We start from the raw sequence: 26,564 nt of genomic DNA, 5'->3' as shown, positions 1-26,564 counted from the left end.
TCAAGAGATTTTAAGAAAAGAACCTTACACTAAATAAATCGAACATGAAATGCCCGGAGGTGATTTCCCCAATGTGAAATGGTGTATTTTAAAGAAGTAGGTAGGGGAGAGTTGTACTAGTTGACGCGATTTTTTGTTTTTTGGCCACCATACTTTTAAAAATAATTTTTCGAAACTCCCGATTATCTTAAAAGAAAGAGGGGAGAATGAGCTATATGCCTCGAATTTTTAATTAACAGAAACTCCCCTTTATTAGGTCAAAAAGTAAATTTGAAAACGTCAAAATTAAAAGACGAGATGCCCCGTTGAAGGGGCACTTCGCTCCATGTATGGGGGCATAAAAGCCCATGTTATTCTTATGGACTAACAGTCCAAGGGACGGTACATCAGATAAACGAATAAATAAATAAAGAAAGTTAAGATTCAAAAGTATATTCTTGGTGGAATGATAACAATACATGAGTTATTTAAAAACCACAAATTTAGATGGCCACGACATCAAGATCATTAAAATAACTAAGAACAATTGGCCGTGATGTGGTTCTCTGGAACGGGAGTTTGGCCTTCTTGGACGATGTTATCGTTGGATGCTGGGTTTCTATGAAGATGGGACTGGTGATGAATAAGGCCTAAAAGGACGATCCGTGACGAAAGATGAAGCAAAGTCGACGTCACCATCGAAGATAAATATATAAAATGGGACTAGCCCAGCCACTCTAAACCCAGACGTGATGTATGCTGGTGTTGTTGGTCTAGATAGATTGAATATACAATAAGATCAGAAATAATGAAAAGGGTAGATTTCTAATACAAGCAATAGGTCTACCTCGATGATGAACAAATCGAAATCTTTGTCTGACATATCCAGCCAGACTTATTGGCTGATCCAACAGAACCAAGAGGGGCACCATTGAGGAAATATTCCTGAAAATGAACTCTGAAATAAACAGACAAATTTGTTAGCAAAAGACCATATTTGAGTTGAAAAAATATTACCGTGGAAAGACAAAGAGTGGTGGAATGGACTTCCCTGTGGTAGATACTGCAAGGCAGACGGGGAGGGACAATACATTTTTCTTGGGTAGCGTACTGATAAGCCAATCTTCTCATGTCTGTGACTCTGTGGTAGTGATTCCATGATTAATGTCACTAGCCCTTTTGACGTAATTGCTAAGGTTGCTTTCTTGTTTGCTTTTGAAAACCTAGAGCGAACAAGAAAGAGTTAACATTGCAACACATATACAGTAAAAATTATAAGTGGAATTACCTTATGAGGTTTTTGGTGACCCCAAATGATTGTAGTTGCTTCAGCTTCATCTTTAATTCCAAAAGCCAATAAATTTTTAACATATCTCAGAAGAGATCTTTTTGGGATGGAGGTTGCTTTGGAAACATCACACACTTTTTGATTCTCAGCAACAACTTTCGTGACAGCTTTCAAAATGTAACCATCTGGATACATACAACGTTCAGTTTTTCTAATATAATGCCTAACCATGTTACATTTAACAAAAATTGACAGAATTTTTACACTCACCATTTTGACATTAGACGACATAGAAGTTATACCCGCAAACTGCCCCAACGTTGTCAGGCCAGTTTGCCTCAAGAATAGGTGTCGTTAATCAAATTGATTTTTCAGTAACTCCTCTAAGGAGAAATAATAAACTAAAAAATCAGATTGAAAGAGGAAAGAATTTCCTTCAAGAATATTATTGGTTGAAAGTTTTATTCTATTTCTGAAACCCGTAAATTGAAAAAATCTGTCAAAGCTGATGACACGATTTTAAGGCGCCAAAATTGTTGTTTCATTTATTACTGAACCCTTCGGACTTTTTTAATGATTTTTTTTTTAAACGATGGAGATTTTCGAAATGCATAAGCATGAATTTTTCTGACACTTAAATGTTATTAAAACATATCTCAATATCGATAGTGCCAACATACACACTACCCTAACTGCCCCGTTCTCCCCTACATACAATAAATAAGCGAAGAGATGGGAAGAACACTCACAGCAACTGGATTAATATTGACTATTCTAAGCTAAACTATTTAGTTCTTCAAGTCGTATCGAAAAGAAATTGAAGTCGCTAGACCCGCTTCCCCTGCAAGGGAATTGGCCATGCAGCGGTTAATCATTGACTGCATGTTCATTATTATCCTGAACTTGTGCTTCTCCTGGGCGGTCAAACTATCCTGTAAGTCCCTGCCGACCTGCTCAGCATGTTCGGCTCGCCGTCGATCTCTGGCCATCTCCTGCTGGCTGGAATCGAGCTCTTTGCTCAATCGCTCGATCTCCGTCTTGGTCGTTAACTCTTTCTGGGAAGCCTGGCTGCTCTCCCGGAACTTGTCTCTCTCTCTCTCAGCTTCAATGGCTCGATCCCTCTGCGACTTGAGCTGAGCCACCTGCTGGACTTTGAGTTTTTCCTTGTCCTGCTCCTCCTGTTCCAGCTTCTGCGTTAACCGCACCACTTCCGTCTGCGAGCTGTTGTACTTGTTCTTAAGAAGGACGGAAGGAAGACGGAAGGAAAAATGTTCCGAGAAAGTTGAAGGGTCACGTGGGGCTCACGTAGGGCTGCGTGCATCGAAGGGGAAAGCCGAAAGCGCATCCGAAATGATTTGGATTTTTTGAAATGATTTCTAGGTTTTGATTTTTTAAAGTCAGATCTGCGTGATCTGCGTTTGCCAATTTTTTGACGTTATCTATCTCTTCATTTAATGATGTTATTTCTTGTTCGTCTATCTTCATTTTGGATGATCAACGTTTGAGTTTCCGGCCAACCTGGCGCTGAAGGTTTGAAAGTTGGTGGAGCATCAGCACTGGTGAAAACGGGTTAATTCCTTACGCTGGAGGATTATACATGCGGGTATACTTCTACTCAGTCTTCTACCCTGGGAGAGTCCAATAATAGTTTTGGCGAAGGGAGGCAGGGGGGAGGGAGAGTGAAATCGATATTAAGGGGGTATAGGGGTGTAGAGGCGTTATAATTGGGTACTGTATTTGTGATGATGCAATCAAAACTACGTAAATCTCCTGTCATTCCCCGCGCACTGCTCTCATAGGTTGCAGCCACTGGATGTATCGGTTTATAGCCCAATGAAGAAGTTTAATAGCAACGCTGCTTCAGCATGGATGATTAAAAATCCTGGCAAAACTATGTCCATTTATGACATTCCTGATATCGTTAGCAAATCGTATCCTCTAGCTGCTAACCCTATCAACATTACAGCTGGTTTTCGACAGACCGGAATCGTCCCATTTGATCGCGAAGGCTTTCATTCAACGGCCGACTACGACCCCGGTGTTGTTACTGATAGAATGGACCCAACTGTATCTTTAATTGAAATAGGGATGCCACCGATAGACGAACCTTTTATCATTCCAGTGGACATTTTCCCAGACGAAGTTGAGCTTTTTGTGGAGGCAGAAGTTGAAAATATTACTGCAGAGCCTCAAGTTCAAGAAAATTCTCTGAATTCGGACGGAAGCCAACAAAGAATTTTCAGAACCCAATTCATAGCCATCACTCACGGGGATCACAGTGGGGATACCGGAACATAATTCTGTCAGAAGCCGACATTGAAAATGTGACAGTGGCAGGACAGTGGCTTGAATCTCCACAAATCAATGCTGCTATGATGCTGATCAAAATGCAGTTTCCTCATGTAGGAGGATTGTTTGATACTACGCTCGGATGCTGGGATTTGAATTTTCCAGCTTCTACTTCTGAAACCTGGATACAAATTATCCACGATGGTCAAGACCATTGGTTTGTGGCGTCAAAACGCAAAGGAGACGACTTTGTCTCCATTTTCGATAGCTTGGGAGATACAGCGAGTGACCACGTCGTCGGATGTGTATCAGCGCTTCTAAGACCAAAGGAAAATTCTTTTTATTATACCAAAATGTTGCCTGCCAACAACAACTCCCCATAATGATTGCGGATTGCACGCAATCGCAAACGCTGTTTCGCAGGCTATGGGGAAACATCCTTCGGAGTGTTTCTACGACAGAAAGGTCATAAGAATTCTTCTCAAAAGCTGCCTTCAGTCCAATTTTATGTCTAGTTTCCCTAAATCAAACGCCAAGAAAGATTATTTAGCTTCAGTTTCTTCTCAATTTAAAAAAGTGAGGGTCTACTGCCACTGCAGGAGAGTTTTCTACTAGCCCCTGAATTCAAAAAAGAAAGACGCCTGGGAAGCAATAGAGTTTTTTGCAGCTGTAAAGAGTGGATGCACAAAATGTGTGACAGCACTTGGCCACTTGAAAGTACCCACAGAATATGGCTGTCAAAAATGCTATTTGAATACCATAACAATCTCACTTTTAACTTGTTCATGTTAGATCCATGAATGGGATATGGCTCCTGAAATGTTAAAAAAAGAGCATAGTACTACCGTATAGTCGTATATAGTCGTAGAACAGGAGCAATTGTCGTTCGTGGAAGACTGCTTGATCCGTTTATGGGACACACTGGTTGGGATGTTAAGCGGATAATTAAACGAAAATAAGCGTCGTTGTAAACAGTGCCAAAATCTGCCCTCATAAGTTTTGGCACGATGAGCAATTCTTTGAGACCCAAACGGGCCACCGTTTCTTTTGGTCGCTTCTCGTTTTTCATGTCGTTCGCCAGCACGCCGATGATTTTGCAATTCAGTTTTACCAAAATAATTGGGGAAATGTTGGGACTCAATAAATCACCCCACCGTCGGTCGAGAGGGATAGACTTGGGATAGATGGGCGATTTTTTTTTCAATTAATTTGGCGGATAAATTTTTGAGATAAAAACAAGAAAACAAAGCGCAAAGTGGGTGTATTACAGTGGTGATCGTGGTGATGGTTTTTGGGTGGCTGGATGGGTTTCGGGTGTCACATGGTCCAGGTTTATCCCCGCAAGGCCCGCATCACGCAGGGATTCCATGTCGATTCGGCAAATCGCCGTTTCGGCGAATCACTGATTGTCGATTCGGCAACATCGCCGAAATGGTACCCAAATTAAGTCATTTCGGCAAATTTATATGCCGATTCGGCAACTATCAAGAGAATTCTTTCTCTACACCTTCTCCCACCTGAAAAAATCCCAAAAATGTTCCATTACCTACAAGAGCAAATTCTTCACTTATTTGAAACCGATTTAAAAGACAAAAAAACTGACCAAACGCTTCTGAAGTGTTTTCTCAGTTACGTTGATAATAATTGGATAGTAGGCTCTGTCTGGCCACCAATTAAGTGGTCAGTTTTTAATCAGCCTATAAGAACGAATAATGACGCCGAAGGTTGGCATAACAGGGTCAATGGCAGAATGAATCCCAAAATGAATTTTTATGTCTTATTACCTATGTTACACCAAGAAGCTAAAATGATTCCCCTAAATAAAAAATTGCTGTGCCAGGATAAGATAAAAAAACGTTGTCGTAAAATTACGGCTTGTGTCAATGCAAGGTTAATCGAATAGTGGGAGTCATACCCAGATAAAATCAGTTGTAAAAAAAATATTAAAAGAAGTTGTGGAGGCATACTACGGGCATTTATACGAAAAATTACGTGAATACAGTACAAGTTAACGATTTGTACTTCTCCTAGTCTAGTCTCCTATAGTCCCAAAACTTGATTAATCCGTCCCATCCAGCTGAAATGGTTAAGAGGGAAGAATTCGGCAAGTTTTGCCGAATCGACAATACAATTTCGGCATTATGTCGATTCGGCAAATCCAATTCGGCAAATCCATTTTTTGCCGAATCGACCAGCTACCTCACGCAGGCATCACACACACGCACACGGAAAGGACAAGACAATTTTTTGGGTTCGAAAAAAAGGTTACGTTACAACCAATAAAATAATTAAATTTAATTAATCCCAAAATGCAATTTCTTTTTAAATTTTAATTTTTTGAGTGATGGTGTTGAATTAGCGTGTGTGCGTTATTTCTGTTTGCGTGTGTCACATTTTTACGATAAATTTCTTCTTACCCACCCCTTTTTTTGGCATGCTGCTGATTTCAATCAACTTGGAAAAAATCTTGGAAAAAATTACATTTCACACAACAGCTAAACTCGTAAATAAATAATAAACAAAACAGTTAACGTTCACGTTCAGGCCCCCCATATACACAACAAACAATAGAGTGCTGAGCGGGAAAATTTTAAAACGAGCAGCGATGCTGACTGTTGAATTATTTTTATTTAATTTCTCGTTTCATTTTTCATGTTTCTCTAAATGTAAAACAAAAATTCGTTTTTAAATTGCCCGCGAAAGTGTTGTTTTTGGCCTGTTGCCAGAATTTAAAAAAACTGCAAGTGCAGACGACACAACAAGGATTTTTGTTTTTGATTCTTTAATCGGGTGTTCGTGACGTTGTGTTACGAATGAATTTTTCTTGTTTTTGCAGTAGATTTTAATTTCTTTATAAGTTTATAGCACTAGTTGAATGGCAAAGAGTGCACGACATTATCCACTAGCCTATTAGCTATTTCCATTTGATTTCGGTTTCATTTAGTTCCATTAACTCAAACGTAGTTCCGGTTTAGACGCGTTCAATCTTCGTCTAACAAGTTCATTTTTAAAATTCATCTCAGATGACTTTAGGTACGAGATATTTTTGCACAGACTTTGATAATCTTCTCTAATTCGATTTTGTTTTGAAACAGGGTACATTAATCTCTCTCTGATACTTATTGTCTTTGAATGGGTGCCAGTAAGCTAGACCGTGTTTATAGGAATTTAGTGCTATCAAAGTTTTTTGTTAGAGGATGGGGCAATCCTGAGAATATTAAAAGGTAATGAAAATTAATAACGCTGATCAAATTGCAGCTAATATTTTTTTAAAATGACTGCCAGGCTTTTTGATTTCCGTAAAATTGTGTCAGACAGAGAAAAATGTCAAAGCTTGGTCGATCCAATGCACAAAGTCACCTTCACAAAGGTAATTTTCATAAATTGATAACTTGAAATTGGTGTTTGTACTGTTAAACTCTTCATTTCGCAGGAAGAAGACCACAAGCATTACAAGATCCTAAATGGCCATTTCCAGAGCCCGTTTGCACATCACCTCCCTGGCTTGGTGCCAGAGGAGTCTGAAATTGCTCACTTTCAAATGCTGCTGCCTAAAAAGTGGAACTGGAGTAATGGGCTTAAGCCCATGGTAGTGCAACTTGCAGGGACAGGAGATCATGTAATATCTAAACATTTTGAGTTTAACAAATATCATCGAATCAATTTTACTTTTGTTTCAAGTTCTTTTGGCGCCGGCGGATTCTAATGGGCAAACCTCTTTTGAACGAATGGAATGTCGGCTCCATCATCCTGGAGAATCCATTTTACGGACTGCGGAAGCCGAAAGAGCAAAAGTGAGAATTTCACCAACTGTCCATATACTCGTGTTGTAGATATGTTGACAATTTTGTTTTCTCTCCTCTGCGCTTGTAGACTCTCCTGTCTACACAACGTCTCTGACATTTTCGTGATGGGCGGATGTCTTATTCTAGAGTCTCTTGTATTGTTTCACTGGTGCGAACGCAATGGACTGGGTCCACTCGGAGTGACCGGAGTGTCGATGGGTGGCCACGTAACGAATTGATTAGATTTTTGTTTTATTATTGAGCAAAACTTAAAAGGTTTTTTCAAATAGATGGCTTCACTGGCAGCCTCCAGCTGGCCGAAACCTGTCGTCCTGGTCCCGTGCTTATCCTGGTCAACAGCTTCGGCCGTGTTTACCCGTGGAGTTATGAGCGGAGCAATCGACTGGTCACTTCTCGAATCACAATATTTTTCTAACCAAATTTACAACGAAATCCTCGACATGGTGCTGCAGTCTCCCTCCGTCGGCGTAATATTCTTATTTAACCTCCTTAAAATTAAAACAAAATGTCGATTAATTATCTCTTTCGTTTATTCAGGATTGTGCCTTTGATGCCGGCAAACAGTTTGCCCAGAATTACTCGCGGAGTATCGGGTCAAAGATTGCCGGTCCTAGCAACGCTCAACCTCTTCCTAGCAACGACCAGCAGCGGTTGACGAGTGCCGTGGAAGAGACGTTCAATTTCAAATTATCCGGTTTGTCCGGTATGGCCATTCCGGAATCCTGGAAACGGATTGGAAATGTATCGTTGGCCAGTCCGCTGCGACGAATCATCCAGCCGTTTTGGTAAATTATTTCTCAAAGAAAAAGGAATTTCTAAATTAAATTTGTGTCCAAATTTTGGTGCACAGGAAGGAGCGAGTCCAGGGGATGGAGAAAGCTCAAGCCCGCCAACAGGCGATGGAATTTATGCGCGGGATCATGGACGAGTTTACGCACATTGCCAATTATTCACGGCCGGTGGACAGTTCGTGCATCGTCATCGTGACGGCCAACGACGACGCCTACGTGCCCCGCGAAGGATGTACCGACCTGAGACAATTGTGGCCTGGAGCAGAGGTCCGCTACGTGTCGAGTGGTCACGTGGCCGCCTACGTCCTCCACCACCAAATGTTCCGGCGGGCGGTCAAAGATGCCTTCGACAAAATCATTGCCAAACATTATGCAACACCACCAGCCATTTAATTATATTTTTTTATAGAATTAACCTAAACATTTGAAGGGGGTGTGTATAATTGTGTGTAGATTTTAATAAAATCAAATGATGGGAATCACTTGGCCTTGAATGACATTTTTAGTGAGTCCCAACGCCGATAGAGGAATTGACACAAAAGGTAATTTTGGTTTAAAAATCGAAATACTTGTACAATCGCCCAGCTAATTGAACTTTGATCGTGACAACTGTTTACAGTGGACAAACAAAACTGCGATATAAAATGACGGACACGCAGCGACAGACGGAAAGAGTTTTCAGCCGCTGCCGGTGCCCACACGAACGACGACATATATCAAGAGTTTTAAGGTGCAATTCAACTCAATTTATAACGAGATGAAGGCCATCTGGATTTGGGCCATCGGCTGCTGGATGATGGGAGTCGCCCTGGGTCAGTACGACCCCAACTGCAACGGCAAAACGACCATCGTCCATCTTTTTGAGTGGAAATGGAGCGACATTGCCGCCGAATGCGAAAGGTAATTAATCAATCCCATTTTAATTCAATTCAACCTTAATTATAATTGTACTCATGTCACAGGTTTCTGGGACCAGCTGGCTATTGCGGTAAGACTAATTAGAAATTCAAACTTGTTTCAAACTAATTCCACTTTTCAAAATGTTTCGCAACTTTCACAGGATTCCAGGTATAGAAATTGCTATAAAAATTAATCGGAATTTAAGTATTAATTCCGGTTTTATTTTCCCCCTGTAGGTTTCTCCTCCGTCTGAGCACGTCATCCTGCCCGACAACAATCCTCCTCAGCCGTGGTGGCAGCGCTACCAACCGGTCAGTTACATTTTACATTCACGGTCGGGCAATCCGGACGAATTTGCCGACATGGTCCGACGTTGCAACGCTGTCGGAGTCCGGTATTAAATTTATTTCTAAAAAAATAAAACATTATTAAAGCGCAGTATAATATTATGTAATAACTTGGTGATTTGTTATCAGGACGTATGTCGATGCTGTTATCAATCATATGAGCGGACTGGGTCGTCTGGGCGTGTCCTACGCCGGGTCGCCCTACGATGGCGATGCTTTAGATTTCCCTGGGTATAAACTGTCAACTAATTAAAATTAATTCCGCATTAAATATTTGATTTGACAGGGTCCCTTTTTCGGCTGAGCATTTCACGCCGAAAGACATGTGCCCATCATTCGACGGCAACGTCAACAACTACGGAGATCCAAACAACGTCCGCAATTGCTACCTGGTCGGATTGACTGACCTGTACGGAGCCCTGGACTATGTCCGCGATAAAGTGGCGGGATATTTGAACAGCCTCGTCGCTATAGGAGTGGCCGGCATCCGCATTGATGCGGCCAAACACATGTGGCCCTTGGTGAGTCTCATCCATTGATTTGACGTCATTTTATTGAATTTTAAAATTCAATTTTGGGTTCGTTTAATTTAGGACATTGCCGCCATCACGTCCAGGGTCAATCCACTTCCGACCGAACACGGATTCGCCGCCAATTCGAAACTGTTCGTCTACAGCGAAGTTATCGACCGCAACGACGGAGCCGTTCGGGTTGACGAGTATTACGACGTTGGGTTGGTGACGGAATTCCGCTACTGCATGAAACTAGCCTGGGGCATCAATGACTACGGCCAGCTGGGCGGACTCATCGATTACGGATGGGGCATGGCCAGGGACGACCGGGCCTTCGTCTTTGTTGACAATCACGACAACCAGCGCGGACACGGTGGGGCTGGTGACGTCATCACCCACAAGACGCCCAGGGAGTACAAGCAGGCCGTCTCCTACATGCTGGCCCATCCGTACGGATTCGCCCAGGTTATGAGCAGCTACTTCTTTGACAATTCCGACGTCGGGCCGCCGCACAACGACGACTACAGCGCCGTCGACGTGATTATTAATGAGGATGGCAGTTGTTCCGGCGAATGGGTTTGCGAGCACCGCTGGAATCCCATCGCCAAAATGGTACGCTTCCGCAACGCCGTCGCCGGAACTCAGATGGACAATTACTGGAACAACGGCGGGGCTGTGGCTTTCTCCCGAGGCAACAAGGGATTTTTCGCCATGGCCAAAGGCGGAAGCATGACCGAAACACTTGCCACCGGTATTTAATTATTCAATAATATCAATTTTTAATTTAATTTCAATTAATAATAATTTTTATTAAATCAATCATTTTAATTAAAATAATCATTTGATCATTTAAATTTTATTTATTATTATATTTTATTTGATTGAATTATATTTTATTTTATGTTTACCATTTTTAATTTAATTGAATTTATTAATAATTTTAATTTAATTTAATTTATTAATAATTAATTTTGATTGTTTTAAATTTTCCCAAATTTTATTTGAATAAAAAGGATTACCGGCCGGAACGTATTGCAACATTATCGACGATTGCGCCACCAGCATCACGGTGGGCTCCGACGGCAAAGCCCAGGTTCAAATCGACAACTACGAGGAGCCCATGTTCGCGGCTTGTGTCGGATGCGAAACGGGTCCCGTGCCTACGGCGACAGCCGGAACTGCCCGACCCACCGTTCCGACCACGCCCAAAACGACCATCACTATCCCGACGGTGCCGTGCTACGGTGCCGGCTGCTCCGTCACTACGACAACCACCGGTTCATAATATCAAATTGACATCCATTTTGTGTGTCTAATCAAATGAAATTTGGACTAAAAATTTCGCTATGCAGTTCGCCCGCCAAGTGGCAACCGCACGGTGGTTTTCATCCAGAAGCAAACCAATCCTGGACAGGATTTGTTCATCCGAGGAGGAATTGACCACACGGTTCGACCGGGCTGCGTTGAAAATGCCGCAACTTCACCCTGCGCTCTCCCCATGAAAGTAATTCAATTTCTTTTTAAATCTTTTGATTGTAAATTAAAAATTAATTTAAAAAACAGGTTTCTTCGCTGGGTACGACGACCCATTACGACAAGTACAACGCCTGGGCGATCGGCGACACCAAATTGGATTGGTACGGAGTGGAGGTGGGTCAGGGGGTTTACGCGGGTCAACCCGCTTCCGGCACTCCGCTGGCTTGGACTTCTAACAAAGCAACTGAAGCCGGATACCAACCACTCAACACGTAATATTCCAGCAATATCTAATGAAAAAATAATGAATTGAATTAATTGTAGAAATAATGTTATAATTAAAAATTGGCGCGAAATTAGGTTTGGCGATCACTACTGGATGGTTGAAATGGACATGGATTGCTCGCAAGCGGAGAACACCTGGTTCGAAGTGAAAGCTTTCCTCACCAACGCTGGTAATTAATTTATTGGTTAACATTATTTGTAGAATTTTAAATGATTGAATCAATTTTTCGGACGTTGAAAAAAGGTAACGGATGGGAAGCGGATGTTGTCCAGTCGGCCTGCACAGGCAACGGAGCCGGGACTCCACCTTACGCCAGCCCTACCAATCACATGGGTCGGTGCGGATTCATCAACGTTTTCACCTTCAGTGGCAAGGGCTGCCAGATCATCAGCTTCGATTAAACCTCGTCCCCGCAAAATATAATAAAGATTAATAGATTCAAACTGAAATTGTGTTCTTCTATCTTAGGAGGAAATAATCAATACACAAACTTGGCATGAGTGGAATTGAGCCTAAATTAAAAATAGGATTTATGTACCCTATTACCCCCGCTCACCCTAGATTCTTTTTCCGTCTCCTCGGTTTCATTTTCGTGCGACATTTCCCGGTGGCGGATGCCAGGGATGCCAGTGCCAATGAATTATTTCGACCGACATGCCTAAATTTCTTCAGGCCTTCCGATAACTTGAAGACGATTCTACCAAACCAGCTCCAAAGTACGTTTGAACTTGGCGCCAGAATACTCGTCCAGCCAAATAAAAGAGAAAGTTTACAAACTTCATTTTAAATTTGGTATGAAATTAATATGGCGGGGATAACAAAATGGCCATAATTCAGCAGTCGCCATTTTTGAGTCGAAACTTTATCGTCAAGTTCGACAGAATTATTGATGATGTGGGGGAATAAAATGTTGTATCTGCTGCGCGACGTGCAGCCGTGTAGTGTGCGTACGTGACTTATGCGATCGAAAAAAATTGACTACATTTGGTTTGTCATCGAGTCCAAACCGCCAAGAGAGAGAGAGAGATACAGGGGGGGCGAAACGGGCCGTCTCACGTCGGTGCATGTGAACGCATAGATGGCGATTAGGGCAGCAGCAGCAGCGGTGGAAAAAAGGCCGTTTGCCTTCACAATAGTCACGTAGCCTTTTCACTCATCTCGACGTCTATGGCCCCAAGGGTGGGCTCCTACAGCGCATGCGCCAAACAAATTTTGTATTTTTTGGGGAGGAAATAAAACGAGTTGAATCCAATGCACGACCTCAGTCTCCCCTCTACATCGCCATCAACCACACACGTCCGCCAGCCAGCAGTACCCGAGTGTCTCTAATAACTTTTGTTATTATATCCCAGTCTAAATTGCTCAACGGAATAATAGTCATAGAGCATGGTGGTGCTATTCTTCAGTCGTGGAATAGGCCTACAAACCAGAAGATCTGTCAAACAGCTAAGAAATCTCTGCGTCTACCAGCAGCATTTGGTCGAGGAATAAGAAAGTCAACAGCACAACAAAAGAAGAATTAAAATAGGCCTAAAATGGAGAATTGGAGTCGTAGCGAGCGGTCGCCGCAGGAGTGGATGTCGCAGACGTGCCAGCACGTCATCCGCGACTTGCAACAGTACGGCATTTGCGTGCTGGACAATTTCATGGGCAAAGAGCGGGCCGAATCCATCCACCGCTCCGTCGTCAACATGTACAATTCCGGGGTGTTCATCGAAGGCAAAACGGTGGGCCTCAACAATTCGGCGGACCCGGAATTGACGAAGAACGTCCGCAACGATCACATCGCCTGGGTCGACGGGTCGGAAAACAATTGCCAGGATATTGCGCATTTGATCGCCACCGTCGACACGATCATCGTCAATTCCATTCAGACGATGATCGAGAATAAACGGCTGGAGAAACGCGTCATTGGTGGAAGAACCAAGGTATTATCTCATATCTATTTCTGTTTATTTGATTGTTTAAAGCCAACGCGGTTATAATGTAATCTGAGTGAAAAATCGATGTAATTCCTTATTGAAAAATGCAAATGCATAGGCCATGATTTCGTGCTATCCCGGTAACGGCTCCTATTACGTGAAGCACGTGGATAATCCCAATCGTGACGGGCGTTTCCTCACAACAACCTACTACGTCAACAAGGACTGGGACACAAAGGTCTAACCATTTTATTTTAACTGATATCCAAATTTGATCGCATGAATTTCTAATTCTAAATTTTTTGATAATATTAAAGATTGATGGCGGGATGTTGCGTGTTTTCCCGCAAGGGTGGCCCAACAAAGTGCTGGACATTGAGCCCATCCTCGATCGGGTGGTTTTCTTCTGGTCAGATCGGCGCAACCCCCACGAAGTCCAACCCTCTTTTCGCACCCGCTGTGCCGTCACCTTCTGGTACATGGACGCCAAGGAGAGGGAAGAGGCCAAAGCGAAACGACAATCAAGTTGAAGAAAATGTTCTTTCCAGGTGATATTTACACGCTATACTATCTTGCTAACAATTGCTTAGGCCAATCGGTTGGTATATGCTGATGGAATGCGATTGGCACAATGCGCAGATAGCAGATAGGGGCGGCTATCGATCGCTACGTGTTTTGGACTCTGTGAACTGTGTCACTTTAGCGCCAAATGAGAAATCTTGTAGGCCATCTGCTATCTCTCTCACTGTTTGTCTTCTGTACCTTGAGTAAAGCCAACTTGAAAGAGTCTCCGCTGGTAATATACTCCGCGACAGCAAATAATGTCAATGCGTTGTTTTGCCAGCACGCGGACATAGGTGTTTTTTCAAGCGAGATATATGATTGGGTGTTCTTATTTTGCTACATTTTCAATTAAATTTGACTAATTTAATTTTCTGATTTGGAAATTTAGGAAGTAGAACGAGATCTTGCTACAGCTTAAAACGTAACGAAGCCACACACTAGTTGGGAATCTTTTTCAAATGTTGCTGCGCGGAGCCAAAAGTGATTAACGCCAAAGATGTTTTGATGACAACATATACAATAGAGATGGTGTACAAATTGTTTTTGAATGATGACTTTGTTTCAATGCGTGCGTCTATCGATCATTTGTTTGTGTTTGGTTTTGTAAGTTAACTTGTTGGCGAGCTTGTTGGGTTTTTAAGTCCAAAAAAATATATTTTTGTTTATAAAAAAAGCAGTCAAAAGTTAATTCACCTAACTACGTCTTATGTAAAACAGAATTTTAAAGAGATGGGACGACTTTCAAGATTTTTATGTACAATGTATAAATAAGTTTGTGATGTGGGACATTACAAGTCCTCGATAGTATAGTGGTGAGTATCCCCGCCTGTCACGCGGGAGACCGGGGTTCAATTCCCCGTCGGGGAGGCAAATCTTTTTCATGGATTTAATAAAATAATTACTTTTTTAAAAAATGTTTCCATCCACTTCATTATAAAAGATTTTTGTCTATATGTATTTCCATGTCTTCCTTTTGAAGGAAAGAAAAAAAAAAAGCCTCCCCGACGGGGAATTGAACCCCGGTCTCCCGCGTGACAGGCGGGGATACTCACCACTATACTATCGAGGACTTATGAAAGTCCTTTCCACAAGATATTATAAACCTAACAACAGAATAATTTCAAAACATTTTACATTAAAAAAAATGTTATCATGCTTGAAATGTAGGTAAAAGTGGCCTTGAGATTCAACTAATTTCAGTTTCTTTAGTCGGTGTGCATAATACGATGATTAGTTGATTCCAGTAATAACCGCATCTTTAAAAAAATTGTTTAATGCCTTCATTAACGTCAATCTTGCATATGCTGGTGTCGACGGGATGCATCCGGATGCATCGCAACACCTTGTGCCAGTAGTGAAACGCGCATCGTTCGTCTGACAACACTCTTATTCGTTATACCTTAAACAAATTCCGTGTAATCTCAATATTAAAATTACAGAGAAAATGAAGAGCTTTATTATTCGTGTTGGAAGATATCTGAAACTTAATTGCAAGTTGATTGTTTTGTTGTTGTTTTTATTCAAAATGTTGGCGCTCCTCTACATTTCAGAAGTTCATCATCACAAATTGACAAGTGTCGTCAGAACTGCTGTGACTGGGTGGAATTCAGATGCTAATGATGACGTCACAGATTCAAAAAGCTTCAGCAAACAATACAAATCGATTCTGATTTGGAACAACAGCCCCAAAGTGATCGAGACGGCAATTTTTGGTTTCGGTCACGATCCTTTCGTTCTGGAGGGATGCGAGTTTTCCGACTGTACCATTTTCAACCAGGAGTCGGCTGCATCGTTACCTTTGGAAGAATTTGACGCTGTGATTGTGCAGATTTCGACAATGTGGCTCAGCGATTTGCCTGAAAATCGCACGAAACACCAGCGCTTCATCTTTTTCGCTCAAGAGTCGCCAGCGTCGATGACCGAATCTCTGACCGACATTTTTTCAATGCGCAACTATTTCAACTGGACCATGAGCTACCGATCCAATTCAGACATCCAATTCTTGTACGGACGAATTCAGCCGGGACCGACAGCCCCGAAGACTCGAGAGGAAACTCTTCGCTTGATGAAAGACAATCGAAATAATAATAAGAATTACGCCGCTAATAAAATCAAGTTGGTCGCCTGGATGGTTGGTCATTGCGACACGCTAGGATTACGGGAAATTTACGTCAGTCAACTGGCCAAATTCATCCCGATCGACGTTTACGGCAAGTGTGGCAATCTGAGCTGCTCCCGCAACACTATGCACGCCTACTCCGATCCCCAATGCTACCAAATGCTGGAAGCCAAATACAAATTTTACCTGTCGTTCGAGAATTCCATCTGCGAGGAATACGTCACCGAGAAATTCTTCGAGATCGCCAATCGGGACATTGTCCCCATCGTCTACGGTGGGGCCGATTACAAACGGATCGCACCTCCTCATTCCTTCATCGACGCCCTGGAATTCACGCCCGAAGCACTGGCCCAGTACCTGACCATTCTGGACGCAAACGACGAGCTCTACAACGAATTTTTCTGGTGGAAAAGTCACTACAAAGTCGAAGCTGGATTGCAGCAAATGGCTCGCCACGGTTTCTGCGACTTGTGCAAGAAACTCCATCAGGATCAAGTCCCGAAATGTTACCCCGAACTGGAAACCGAGTGGGACCCGAAAAATAAATGTTGGGAAAATTAGATTGGCATTATACAAAATTCAAATTGTTCTAATTCAAATACATATGAACACTTGAGCAGTTCCAACTAGTTTTCTGTTTGTGTTAACTTGTGATGGGTAATTTGGTTAAGAATTTTGTTAAGATGGTGGATTTGCTGAATTGTTTAATTCGGTTCAAATTTGTGTGTGATCTACTTTGGTAGTTTTATACCATTTATTAATTATTGTCCATTCCTATAACATTTAATTTCGTCTTCAATTCCAAGGTTTTATATAAATATCTTATATTCAAGTTTTATCGTCCGTTAACTGCACGCTTGGCTAGCTTTCAATGCGCAATGCACAACGCATAATGCATAAATACAAACACATCTGCGAGAAATGCATCAGCTGTCTCAGCAATATTTTCTAAGGGCTTCGTTTCTTCTGAAAAGAATAGTGGATTTAAACTCATTACGGTAACGTAAGCTACTTGTATTCAATATAATACCTGAGAACAAACATATGGTCGCTTTAATAATAGTTTTTCCAAAGATTTTTTTTTTAAATCGTAGTAGGGGGATGATGTTGAAGTATCCGCTAATTTAAATTGAAAAACTTCGTTTGTTAATTTGTCCATGAAAAACAATTAAGAAACTGGATACTTATCTTAACATTTTGATGAGGAATATATCCTCGATAGTATAGTGGTGAGTATCCCCGCCTGTCACGCGGGAGACCGGGGTTCAATTCCCCGTCGGGGAGGATTTCTTTTTTCATCAATTCAAAACAATTTATGAAGAATACGACAAAATGTTAATAAAAAAATTACATTTTCTAGTGAATGTAGATAATTTTTGGAAGGTGTATTTTAAAATCCTGTTATAAAAATATTTTGGTGATGCATTTAATTATGAGATTTGTGTTACGGAGGACGCGTATTATTGGACCATGCTTCTTATCGTCTTGTTGTTATATATTTTAAAGTGACCTTCGATCACAAAATGGACATGCCCTGGTTCATTTGTTTACACAGATGATAACCTTAATGCCCGCTACCTATGTAAGCTGAGCTGATTTATACTGATCATCGATTGTAATAGGTTGCCGCAGTCATTGTTTAGGCAGCGGTAAGCAAGGATCACTTCTACCATGTTACTCTTTCATCTGCTATTGTTGGTGGTGAGCACCTGCTGGTCGGTTTCCGGACAAGGTGGTATCCCTACGGTGCCGTGCTACGGTCAGGATTGTTCTGTGACGCAATCGACAACAGAATCGACAACGACAAGTATAAAAACATTTATCGTATATTAGTATCTCTAGTACATATTCGTTATGTAGTCAAAGGCATATGCTCTAGCACCTTTAAAAAATGGTAGAAACTAACAATGAATTTGTTCTACTTTTATTTTGTGTTGATTAATAGTTGAGTCGACAACGACAACCTCTACCACAACGTCGTCGACCACCCCGTCACCTGGGACCAATCAAAGAACGGTGGTGTTCATCTACAAATCTACGACACCCGGACAGGACATGTTCATCCGTGGTGGAATCGACAATACCGTCCGTCCGATTTGCCAGGACGACGTCAATGCCGAAACCTCTGACTGCGCAATTTCCATCGAGGTGCGTTATTCGACTATTTATTTATCAACACATTGCTGTGATGCAGCGTCCCGTCACAATAATTTGACATGTCAACAAATATTTGCCAAAATTTGATTTAGGTCAATTCTTTGGGGGTTGGTACACACTGGGCGAAATACGACGCCTGGAGAGTGGGTGACACCAAACTGGACTGGTTCGGGGCTCAGGTGGGACAAGGTACTTACAATGGTTTACCAGCTTACGGTACGCCTTTGGCCTGGACCACTAATAAACCGGACCAAATTCAACACCATCCATTAAACGAGTATGTCCAGCAGATTGCAATGATGTGACTTTGACTCACTCCAATCGAATCGCTGCGAATCAAATGTAGTCATGTGGTTAGGTGACCATGTAATAATTTGTATTTTTCTTCAGGTGGGGAGACGCTTATTGGATGGTGGATTTCACCATGGATTGTTCAGAGACTGAAAACGGATGGTTTGACGTCAAAGCTTACCTCACCGAATTCGGTAAGTTCACTTGAATATCGATTGTTAGTCAAATACAAACAGGTTGAATCACATTTTCAATCGTTTCATGTTGTGACGATGCAGCATCTGGATGGGAGGCTGACATCACGCAATCGCCTTGCACTGGCACGGGAGCTGACGTTCAACCGCCTTATCCGGGTACCAAGAACCACATGGCCCGTTGCGGCTACATCAACAGATTCAGTTTTGGCAACAACGGCTGTGAGATCAATGCCTTTTAAACCAATGGTTACGTTTTCCCGTTTCCTTTAACAAGTTCATCACACAGAGTTTGGCTTTTTGCTACGCCAATAGCTGTCAAAATACATTTATAGGGCACTTGAAATCAGAGCGGATAACGCTTCAGTCGCGTAGTACGAATCTATTTATCATCAACCAGCAACATGCCCTTGCATTATCAATTTATCACGATGAGTTTCGTAACGTTTCAATATATCAAAACATTACGTAACTTTCCGTCAACAACAGCGGCCAAGCTAGACGAATAACACACACATTTGATTGGAAAACAAACATAACAAATCGACAAACACACATTTATATTGAAACAAGCACGACAGTCAGACGACTCCATTGTATATAAATTGCCAGCACGTCAGAAATCTTTGAACGTCTCGACGTGCAAGTTATCAGGACTCGTCCTGAACAGATCTCGATCTTCTTCGCTGGGCTGGAAATGTCTCGTATCACCGGCCCCCTTCACTTTGGGAATCAGTGGCGCCAAGACCTGTCAATTTGTCAACAGATCACATTTCAATCATATTTTCCTAATCTGATCTGCAAATATCGTTTATTATTAAGCGGAAGTGTGGCAGACTCACCTTTTTCTGGTGTATGGCCACCCAGTCGGTCGACTGGAACCACTTTTGGCTCTTGATGTCGGCCACGCCGTTCTTCATGTTGCCCAGTCGCTTGGTCAGATCGGCCTGCAGCAGACCGCGCACCAGATCCTTGACTTCCGAGCTGAACATTTTCGGATATTGGATCTGCCCAAAAATGCCCGAAATGAATGGATTTTAATTAACAAAATTGTGACGCACAATCAATTTGAATTTGTATACCTTTCCCGCCACGATTTTCTCGTAGAGCTGAATGGGTTGGTCGGCCATGAACGGCGCTTGTCCCGCCACCATTTCAAAGATCAAAACGCCAAGGGCCCACCAGTCGACAGCTTTGTTGTAGCCCTGTGTGATTGATGGCCAACTTTTTCATTATTCAATTATTCACGTGATGACATGATAATTTGTATTACCTTGACGAGAATGATCTCCGGAGCTAAATACTCTGGTGTTCCGCACATGGTCCACGTCCGCTTATCTGACACTCTCTTGGTGAAACCAAAATCTGTCACCTGATTAAATAAATAACAAATTATCATTAACTAATAGGGTATATGAATATTTGTGATGGATTATTTACTTTGGCGTAACCGGCAGTGTCAATCATGATATTCTCCGGTTTCAAATCTCGGTAGATGAGACCCAAATAGTGCAGATATTCGAAAGCCAGGACGATTTGGGTGGCGTAAAACCTGGCATGAGGCTCTCTGGCAAATTTCCAAGGGGAAAAACCACGTTGAAATGAAAAGTAATGAGGGAATTGACAAAATATGTTTGACATACTTGAATCGCCCAAGTTTCCTCAGGTGTGTAAACATGTCACCACCCGGGACATACTCGAGCACCATGTACAAATTGGAATTGTCCTGCTCAAAATATATCTGTCAATTCAAGTTCTGTTAGTCGATAAATGTAATTTACTTTGAAGTAGAATTCCAATCCAACGACAAAAGGGAAACTGATGGCTGACAGCACCTTTTTCTCATCCAGGGTGTGTTCTACCTGTTTCTTTTTCACCACCTGTGTGTTCAATTACAAACATTAGTTTTTGCACCTTTAACCAAAAAATGAATAAAAGAAAAGACACCTTTTGCTTCTCGAGAACTTTCATGGCGTAAAATTGCTTGTTCCATTTGTGTTGAACGAGTAAGACGCGACCAAAGTTACCAGAGGCTAACGTCCGGGTCCGATAAAAGTCATCCAAACATATTTCTCCCTTGAATTAATGAAATTCAGAACAAAAAAAACAAAGGTGAAAATTAAAAATTTGACAGCCATTTGAAAACTGAAACAGCTGTGTATACCTGGTTAGGTGGGTGACGCCATCTGTCTTCAAATTTCTCTTTGGCTTCGAGCAGATATTCTTTATCTGCATCAATTAGAAAAGTAAATAATAACTACGTCAAATGACATTCGTACAGTTAATTGTTGGCTCTATAATAAATTGCAAAATGTGGAATCAGTAGGGAAAAAAATGAAATCATTTCTTACAGTTCGTTGGTCCGCTGGAGGAAATCTTTTGAATGTTTCCACTTTTCGAAGATAAGTCCGAACTCGGTCTGGGGCTGGGCTTTTTATTATGGCTCGAAACTTGTTCCAAATCCTTCTGATATCACAAACGACACGCGCAACGTTAAATTATCAAGCGACTTTACAACAGGTTGTATATTTTAAATAAATAAATAGTTATCGAGTTTTATTATAAGTTTTACCGCTGTTTGTAGATTGGAGGTTGACAGAGTCGTCGGTCTGCTGGAGTCTGACTTTTTTCGGTCTTGTGCAGATTCCACTTGGAGAAAATTGTTTTTGTCGGTTTTGGGCTGCCGGTTGACAGCCGAGTTGTTCTGACTATGGCTGGATTCCACAGCAACAACTGGCGGAGGATTAATCTGCTGCTGGTTGGCCGGAACTGCCGGGCTATTCTGATAAGGAGTCGTCTGCTGATGACTCCGGTTGACTGGGACAGGTGCTGCCTGTTGCGTCTGCTGGGCCTGTTCACTTTTCTTGCTGGAAATGTTCTCCTTGTTTGTCTTTGACGACGTGCTGCTGCTGGTCGGTGGTGGTGGTTTTTTGATAATTCCCGATTTTGCACCGGCCTGTGATGCTGGGTCGTTGGTTGTCGGTTTGAAACCGACACCAACAATCAATCCTGCGCATATCAAATCAACCGATAAAATTATAATCGTCTGGCATAGTGACAAGGTGACAACCAAATGATTCTCACCTGCATCTTGGCGGACCTCTTTCTTCTTGCCGAGAAATCCGAATAGCGGCATGACTGCTGGGCTACTGCTGCGATCCTGCTGCTCTCAGCTGCTCCGAGGTTGAATTGTCTATTACAACAGACACCGTTTCATGCACACACAGCCAATGCCAATTGTAACCCAACTCAATCTGTGTGTAATAAAGTGCAAAGGGGTCTATATAGACGACTCTGCGTCGTCCGTCTACAAACGCTTCGACAGCCACCACATCAGCGTATGTATATAAAGGGCCAAAGCACAATTGTCACTGGCCTTATCACAAAATGGCGTGGAGATAAGGCAAATCTATACTGGCGAGATATGCACATCAAATTCATCTACAAATGGCTTAATAGCCAGGCAACAGTTATACAGACCCGCTAAAACGGAATATGGAAATAGTTGAGACGCAGGTAACGTCTTTATAATATACTATAGCTGCTGTGGTGCTCTGTGGTTCTGCTGGCGGCGCCTATGTTGTCGTTTCTTACGTAAGAATTGGCCCAAGAATTTATATTGTACGCGACTTGGCTAGGAATTCGACGATAACGAAATCCTTTCTGTTGGGGCGTGGTTTGATAGATTTGCGTTTAGAAAGGTCATCAGTCGCCCGCGCGTATCTCGGATGTGTTGGCCAACGCGTATAAAAAACAATCGGAAATGTGATGACAGCATAAGAAAGTTGCAATACATTTTGACGCGGGTTTGATCTGGTTTGATGCGGGGTGTGAAAAGCGCTTTTGACCTTTGATTATAAACCGACGGGAATCACGTCGAGTGAAAAGGTCATCATATACTCCGTTTCTTCATCAGCTATAGCCATTGAACTATAGCAGGTCTATAGTACGCGTGTTGCTGTTGTTTGCACGTCTCTGTGTGTTCAATGTCGAGAAGTCCAAATGCTTTTTTTCCCCCATTCAGTGTCAAACCATTTGATTGGATGAGACGCGTCAAATTGTCTCCGCGGCTGTCTCCGACACTTGGCGACAGCATCAGTGATCGACATTGTTAAAACTTTCAACTTTTGCCGCGCTATATAATATTGCTGCGCTTTATCTCAATCACAAAGATAACGACAAACACCAGCAAAAGCACAATAGCTTCGCTGGACATTATTAGACATCATCATAATTTGACACGAGCGCACGAAATTCATTTGATTCTTGCAATATTTTAATCTCCTCTAAAGACAAAAAATAGCAAACATTTATTACCAATCAAACTGCAAGGCGTAAAAGAATGTAAAGGGCACCGAATGGTATATTGCTGAGATAATTTAAAAAACAATTTTTCACTCATTCCCCCCCCCCCCCCCCGAAAAAAAAAATTGTCCATAAATCTATTTTGTAAAATTTTTCTGTTAAGACTAACTGAACTTAAAGACAACGGGTGCGGTGAAGTCGATTGTTCTATTGGTTCCATCCGATTCGGTGACTACGCACTGGGTCTTGTTCCGATAAAAATCGTCGACGGCCGAGTGGGTGATGACGTGATTGTCGGTCGGCCACCCGACGAAGCTCCGCAAATCACACGGGGTCGGAACGGTCGGCAGAGGCCGATAAAAGACACTTGAGCAAATCAATAATGATTTTAAGTATAATGAAATTTGTTTTATAGGGGAGAGGGGGGGGCTAGTTGGCATGGTCACTTTTTGTGAATTTATTTGAATGTTTTGACCACACGTTTTGCAAATTGAATGAATAAATCAAATTCAGATTTCAATTCTCTATGAATTGATCGTATTTGTTTACAATGTTCATTTACACGAAATTGTGAAATTGAGAAAAACTGCAAAAAAGTCTGCCAACTTGCCCCACCTACGACATATGTTGGCAGCTGACGATTTTCCATTTCTCCAAATTTCTAGGTCGAATTTTGAAAACTTGCAACTCAGCATCTCGCGAAAAATCTGTATGCTAACATGCCCCTCAAAATTTCTGACAACTTACCCCACAGGGTGCTTTTCGAACAAATAAATTGATAACTAAATAACTTTTTAATGTAGAAATGTCGGGTTTCTTTTAAAAATAAGACAAACATTAATTCTTTTTTGCTTGGGTTTTCTGACACTCTTAGAGTTTTATACTATGAGAAAAATGAAAAGTGCTGAGAGACCCAAAAAAACTTTTTGCCGTTTTTTTTTTCTTTTTGCTATAACTCCTGTTGGGGAAGTCGTATACTTTTGAAATTTTGTATGAACAATCTGGGTGTTGTCTTTCATATTTGGTGTAAAAGGCTTGATTTGTTTTGGTCTGTAAGGGGTATAACTAGCAAAAGGCCAACTTACCCCACCTGCCAACTAGCCCCCCTCTCCCCTAAGGATTGATGTATTATAAGCATAAAAACCTGGGGTTGCCATCGGAATATTGCATCTTGACGCCGGCTTTTTCCGTGCACATTCCGGTCAGGAAGACGTCCTCGAACGGGATCAATGGTGTGGTCTGACTGGCAGCCAATAACGGAACGACGACACTCGCGTGCATGAAATAGGCCGGACCGTTGACGTAATTGGGATAGTAACTCCACGGATACTCTTCGAAAGTCATGTCCCATTTGGCGTAGTCCTCCGAGTATCCCAGCTCCATCCTGATTGGATAGAAGCCGAAATTGCCGTAGCCGAACAAACTGTTGTTCGATTGATAATTAGACCGAACGAAGTGAACCAAATTGTGCACGTTGACGTAGACGTCGTCGTCCACTTTGAAAACGAGGTCGACCTTCGCGCAGTGTTGCCTCACCCAATTGAGCACGGCGATGCCTTTCAGCGTCAAATTTCGATACGAATCGTCCATGTCGATTTGGATGATATCTCCGTGTTTCTGACTCTCTTCTTTGATTCGCTTTTGAATGGAATCGTTTTTCGTTTGGCCGAGAAAGAAACCGAATCGCGCCATCCCCAGTAAATGTTTTTCCAATGCGCTTTTGAGGTGAACGAGCCACGTTTCTCTGATGTCGTTTCGCTCTTTGAAATGATACGGAGCCGATATCAGCGCTATGAAAACACTTTGGTTCGCCTGAGTATTATTTGTTTCTGTTGCTGGACACGACGGAATGTTGATGGGATAACGAAAGGAAAGGACGTCGTTGACGACTGGGCCGAATTCAGGTATCAAAGGTTTCACATTTTCGATAGGCAGCATCCCCAGTCGAGCCACTGTGTATCGGGTGTAGTTTTCAACTCCAGGATAAGGAGAATCTCGTAATTGAGTCGCCAAATATTTAATCAATTTCTTCTTTTCTTCTTCGTATTTTTCTTTTAGTTTATTGATTTCTTTAGTTTCATTTGTGAAGACAGTAGGGTTGCTGACATGACGATTTATCTTTGTTTGGTTTTTAAGTAAAACGCTCATGAAATCGCTTTCGTTTCGGCATTGAATTAAAGCCACTTCCAAAATGGAATTCTCTTCTACGCGTATTTTAAGTGTTTCTTCGGCCACCATTTTCCCGTCGTGAATGTATTTGACTGAAATGATTACGGTCAGTCCGAGAAGAATTGCTGTCAAGGCATTTATCGAAACTCCCTGTTTCAGCTTCATTTTCCTCTTTGACACCGATGGATGTTATATAGTTGAATATATTTGGAAATTAACTTTTGTTCTTATAATCGATTTAATGTATAATAAGGAGATGAAATAACACGGAAATCGTGAAATTATTTTCTTTTAATTTACCTAATCTTCTTTATTAATAAAAAAATGTCTGGATTACTACCGCGCGACGAACACAACCCGCTATAGACTAATGCGACATTATAGTCCAGCATTGGTAGCCTAATAACTCACACGTGCAGCACTTGAGAAATATCAATAACCGAAAATAATCTATAACAATTATAGAATTGAGAATGCCTTGATGTGTGTCTCATAGAAAGGAAAGAGACAGACTGACGAAAAAATTCGGATTTCAGGTCCGGCATTCAACATATAGACACATATAAAAAGGTCCAACTTATGATAAATCATATAAGTTTGGCTGCACCTGTTTCATGCTGTGATGACTGTATAATATAATAGCCTATATAGACTATATTATATACAATGGCATATTTGAGTTCTCCTTCAACATACTGTATATAAGGTAATACATAGGATATGGGATGCATGCACACACGCAAGCAACTATGGCAGATGTTCCTTTTCTGACACACTTGTGCATGTGTTTAACGTTGACCATTTGTGTTGCGCTGTATATATAAGCTAAATACATTTCTCGGCAGTCAGTATACAGCAACGCAAAAACCTCCGCAAAGTAAAAAGAAAAGAAATTCCCAGAAAACGTTCCGTCTTTATGTCGTCTTCTCAAACGACATTATTTATATTACTCTAAAAATACCTTTTTTTTGAGCTGCATTTAATAGTTTTTTATGATTTATTAGTAAATACAAGACAAATAGAGACAACTAGAAGGCTATACAAAAATCATATGGAAAACTGATTTGCGTGTTAAGATGCCTTACAAAAGTCGCAAGATTTCGGGCAATTGGCCAGCATGAATTCCTGGCTAGCGATGCACAGTCCACTGTTGGCCCATTGAGGGCAAA

The 26,564-nt window shown here is 41.7% G+C and overlaps 8 protein-coding genes and 2 non-coding genes across 12 annotated transcripts; 7 read left to right on the top strand and 3 right to left on the bottom strand.

The window, feature by feature from the left end:
- Nucleotides 1–281: 281 nt before the first annotated feature.
- On the bottom strand, nt 282–1,882 carry LOC124313843. Of its 2 annotated transcripts, none has more exons than XM_046778640.1 (5): nt 1,538–1,882; nt 1,268–1,452; nt 997–1,202; nt 817–937; nt 282–586 (listed from the first exon to the last, which is right to left on the bottom strand). In XM_046778640.1, the coding sequence occupies exons 2-5, from the start codon at nt 1,348–1,350 to the stop codon at nt 517–519; spliced, it is 480 nt and encodes a 159-aa protein (XP_046634596.1). In that variant the 5' UTR covers nt 1,351–1,452; nt 1,538–1,882; the 3' UTR covers nt 282–516. The 2 variants fall into 2 exon arrangements, with proteins under 2 accessions (XP_046634596.1, XP_046634597.1); XM_046778641.1 differs by having other exon boundaries at nt 282–752; nt 827–937; nt 1,538–1,878.
- A 4,434-nt stretch (nt 1,883–6,316) lies between these two features.
- Nucleotides 6,317–8,635, top strand: LOC124313836 (protein ABHD18-like). Its single transcript, XM_046778633.1, has 9 exons — nt 6,317–6,589; nt 6,652–6,780; nt 6,842–6,926; nt 6,990–7,175; nt 7,238–7,350; nt 7,430–7,568; nt 7,632–7,829; nt 7,900–8,147; nt 8,213–8,635. Exons 2-9 carry the CDS (start codon nt 6,689–6,691, stop codon nt 8,544–8,546), a joined length of 1,395 nt encoding a protein of 464 aa, XP_046634589.1. The 5' UTR covers nt 6,317–6,589; nt 6,652–6,688; the 3' UTR covers nt 8,547–8,635.
- On the top strand, nt 8,605–12,174 carry LOC124313831 (alpha-amylase A-like). Its single transcript, XM_046778629.1, has 13 exons — nt 8,605–8,695; nt 8,773–9,053; nt 9,116–9,141; nt 9,214–9,221; nt 9,290–9,447; nt 9,530–9,631; nt 9,687–9,921; nt 9,994–10,663; nt 10,926–11,189; nt 11,265–11,416; nt 11,476–11,660; nt 11,749–11,843; nt 11,918–12,174. The coding sequence occupies exons 2-13, from the start codon at nt 8,911–8,913 to the stop codon at nt 12,073–12,075; spliced, it is 2,196 nt and encodes a 731-aa protein (XP_046634585.1). The 5' UTR covers nt 8,605–8,695; nt 8,773–8,910; the 3' UTR covers nt 12,076–12,174.
- A 776-nt stretch (nt 12,175–12,950) lies between these two features.
- On the top strand, nt 12,951–14,815 carry LOC124313842 (egl nine homolog 1-like). The gene is made up of 4 exons (XM_046778639.1): nt 12,951–13,602; nt 13,715–13,834; nt 13,914–14,144; nt 14,549–14,815. The coding sequence occupies exons 1-3, from the start codon at nt 13,210–13,212 to the stop codon at nt 14,124–14,126; spliced, it is 726 nt and encodes a 241-aa protein (XP_046634595.1). The 5' UTR covers nt 12,951–13,209; the 3' UTR covers nt 14,127–14,144; nt 14,549–14,815.
- Nucleotides 14,816–14,955: 140 nt separating this feature from the next.
- On the top strand, nt 14,956–15,027 carry Trnad-guc. The gene has a single exon. It is a non-coding gene; the product is annotated as a tRNA-Asp (tRNA).
- Nucleotides 15,028–15,685: 658 nt separating this feature from the next.
- Nucleotides 15,686–16,840, top strand: LOC124314530 (alpha-(1,3)-fucosyltransferase C-like). The gene has a single exon (XM_046779728.1). The coding sequence runs from the start codon at nt 15,686–15,688 to the stop codon at nt 16,838–16,840; it is 1,155 nt and encodes a 384-aa protein (XP_046635684.1).
- A 651-nt stretch (nt 16,841–17,491) lies between these two features.
- Trnad-guc lies at nt 17,492–17,563 on the top strand. Its single transcript has one exon. It is a non-coding gene; the product is annotated as a tRNA-Asp (tRNA).
- A 330-nt stretch (nt 17,564–17,893) lies between these two features.
- On the top strand, nt 17,894–19,267 carry LOC124313838 (alpha-amylase-like). Of its 2 annotated transcripts, none has more exons than XM_046778636.1 (5): nt 17,894–18,072; nt 18,256–18,427; nt 18,529–18,713; nt 18,827–18,921; nt 19,006–19,267. In XM_046778636.1, the coding sequence occupies exons 1-5, from the start codon at nt 17,951–17,953 to the stop codon at nt 19,161–19,163; spliced, it is 732 nt and encodes a 243-aa protein (XP_046634592.1). In that variant the 5' UTR covers nt 17,894–17,950; the 3' UTR covers nt 19,164–19,267. The 2 variants fall into 2 exon arrangements, with proteins under 2 accessions (XP_046634592.1, XP_046634591.1); XM_046778635.1 differs by having other exon boundaries at nt 17,894–18,086; nt 18,225–18,427.
- A 26-nt stretch (nt 19,268–19,293) lies between these two features.
- On the bottom strand, nt 19,294–22,272 carry LOC124313834 (cAMP-dependent protein kinase catalytic subunit 1-like). The gene is made up of 12 exons (XM_046778631.1): nt 22,006–22,272; nt 21,494–21,930; nt 21,273–21,387; nt 21,086–21,150; nt 20,869–20,997; nt 20,703–20,801; nt 20,565–20,647; nt 20,362–20,488; nt 20,195–20,293; nt 20,004–20,126; nt 19,764–19,928; nt 19,294–19,669 (listed from the first exon to the last, which is right to left on the bottom strand). Exons 1-12 carry the CDS (start codon nt 22,055–22,057, stop codon nt 19,538–19,540), a joined length of 1,626 nt encoding a protein of 541 aa, XP_046634587.1. The 5' UTR covers nt 22,058–22,272; the 3' UTR covers nt 19,294–19,537.
- Nucleotides 22,273–23,367: 1,095 nt separating this feature from the next.
- On the bottom strand, nt 23,368–25,879 carry LOC124313837 (beta-1,3-galactosyltransferase 5-like). Its single transcript, XM_046778634.1, has 2 exons — nt 24,371–25,879; nt 23,368–23,592 (listed from the first exon to the last, which is right to left on the bottom strand). The coding sequence occupies exons 1-2, from the start codon at nt 25,558–25,560 to the stop codon at nt 23,391–23,393; spliced, it is 1,392 nt and encodes a 463-aa protein (XP_046634590.1). The 5' UTR covers nt 25,561–25,879; the 3' UTR covers nt 23,368–23,390.
- Between the last annotated feature and the right edge of the window lie 685 nt (nt 25,880–26,564).

This window comes from Daphnia pulicaria, chromosome 10 (assembly GCF_021234035.1).
Source record: "Daphnia pulicaria isolate SC F1-1A chromosome 10, SC_F0-13Bv2, whole genome shotgun sequence".
NCBI lineage: Eukaryota > Metazoa > Arthropoda > Branchiopoda > Diplostraca > Daphniidae > Daphnia > Daphnia pulicaria.
Note: the sequence above shows the minus strand (reverse complement) of the source record. Positions and strands in the feature narration are given on the sequence as shown.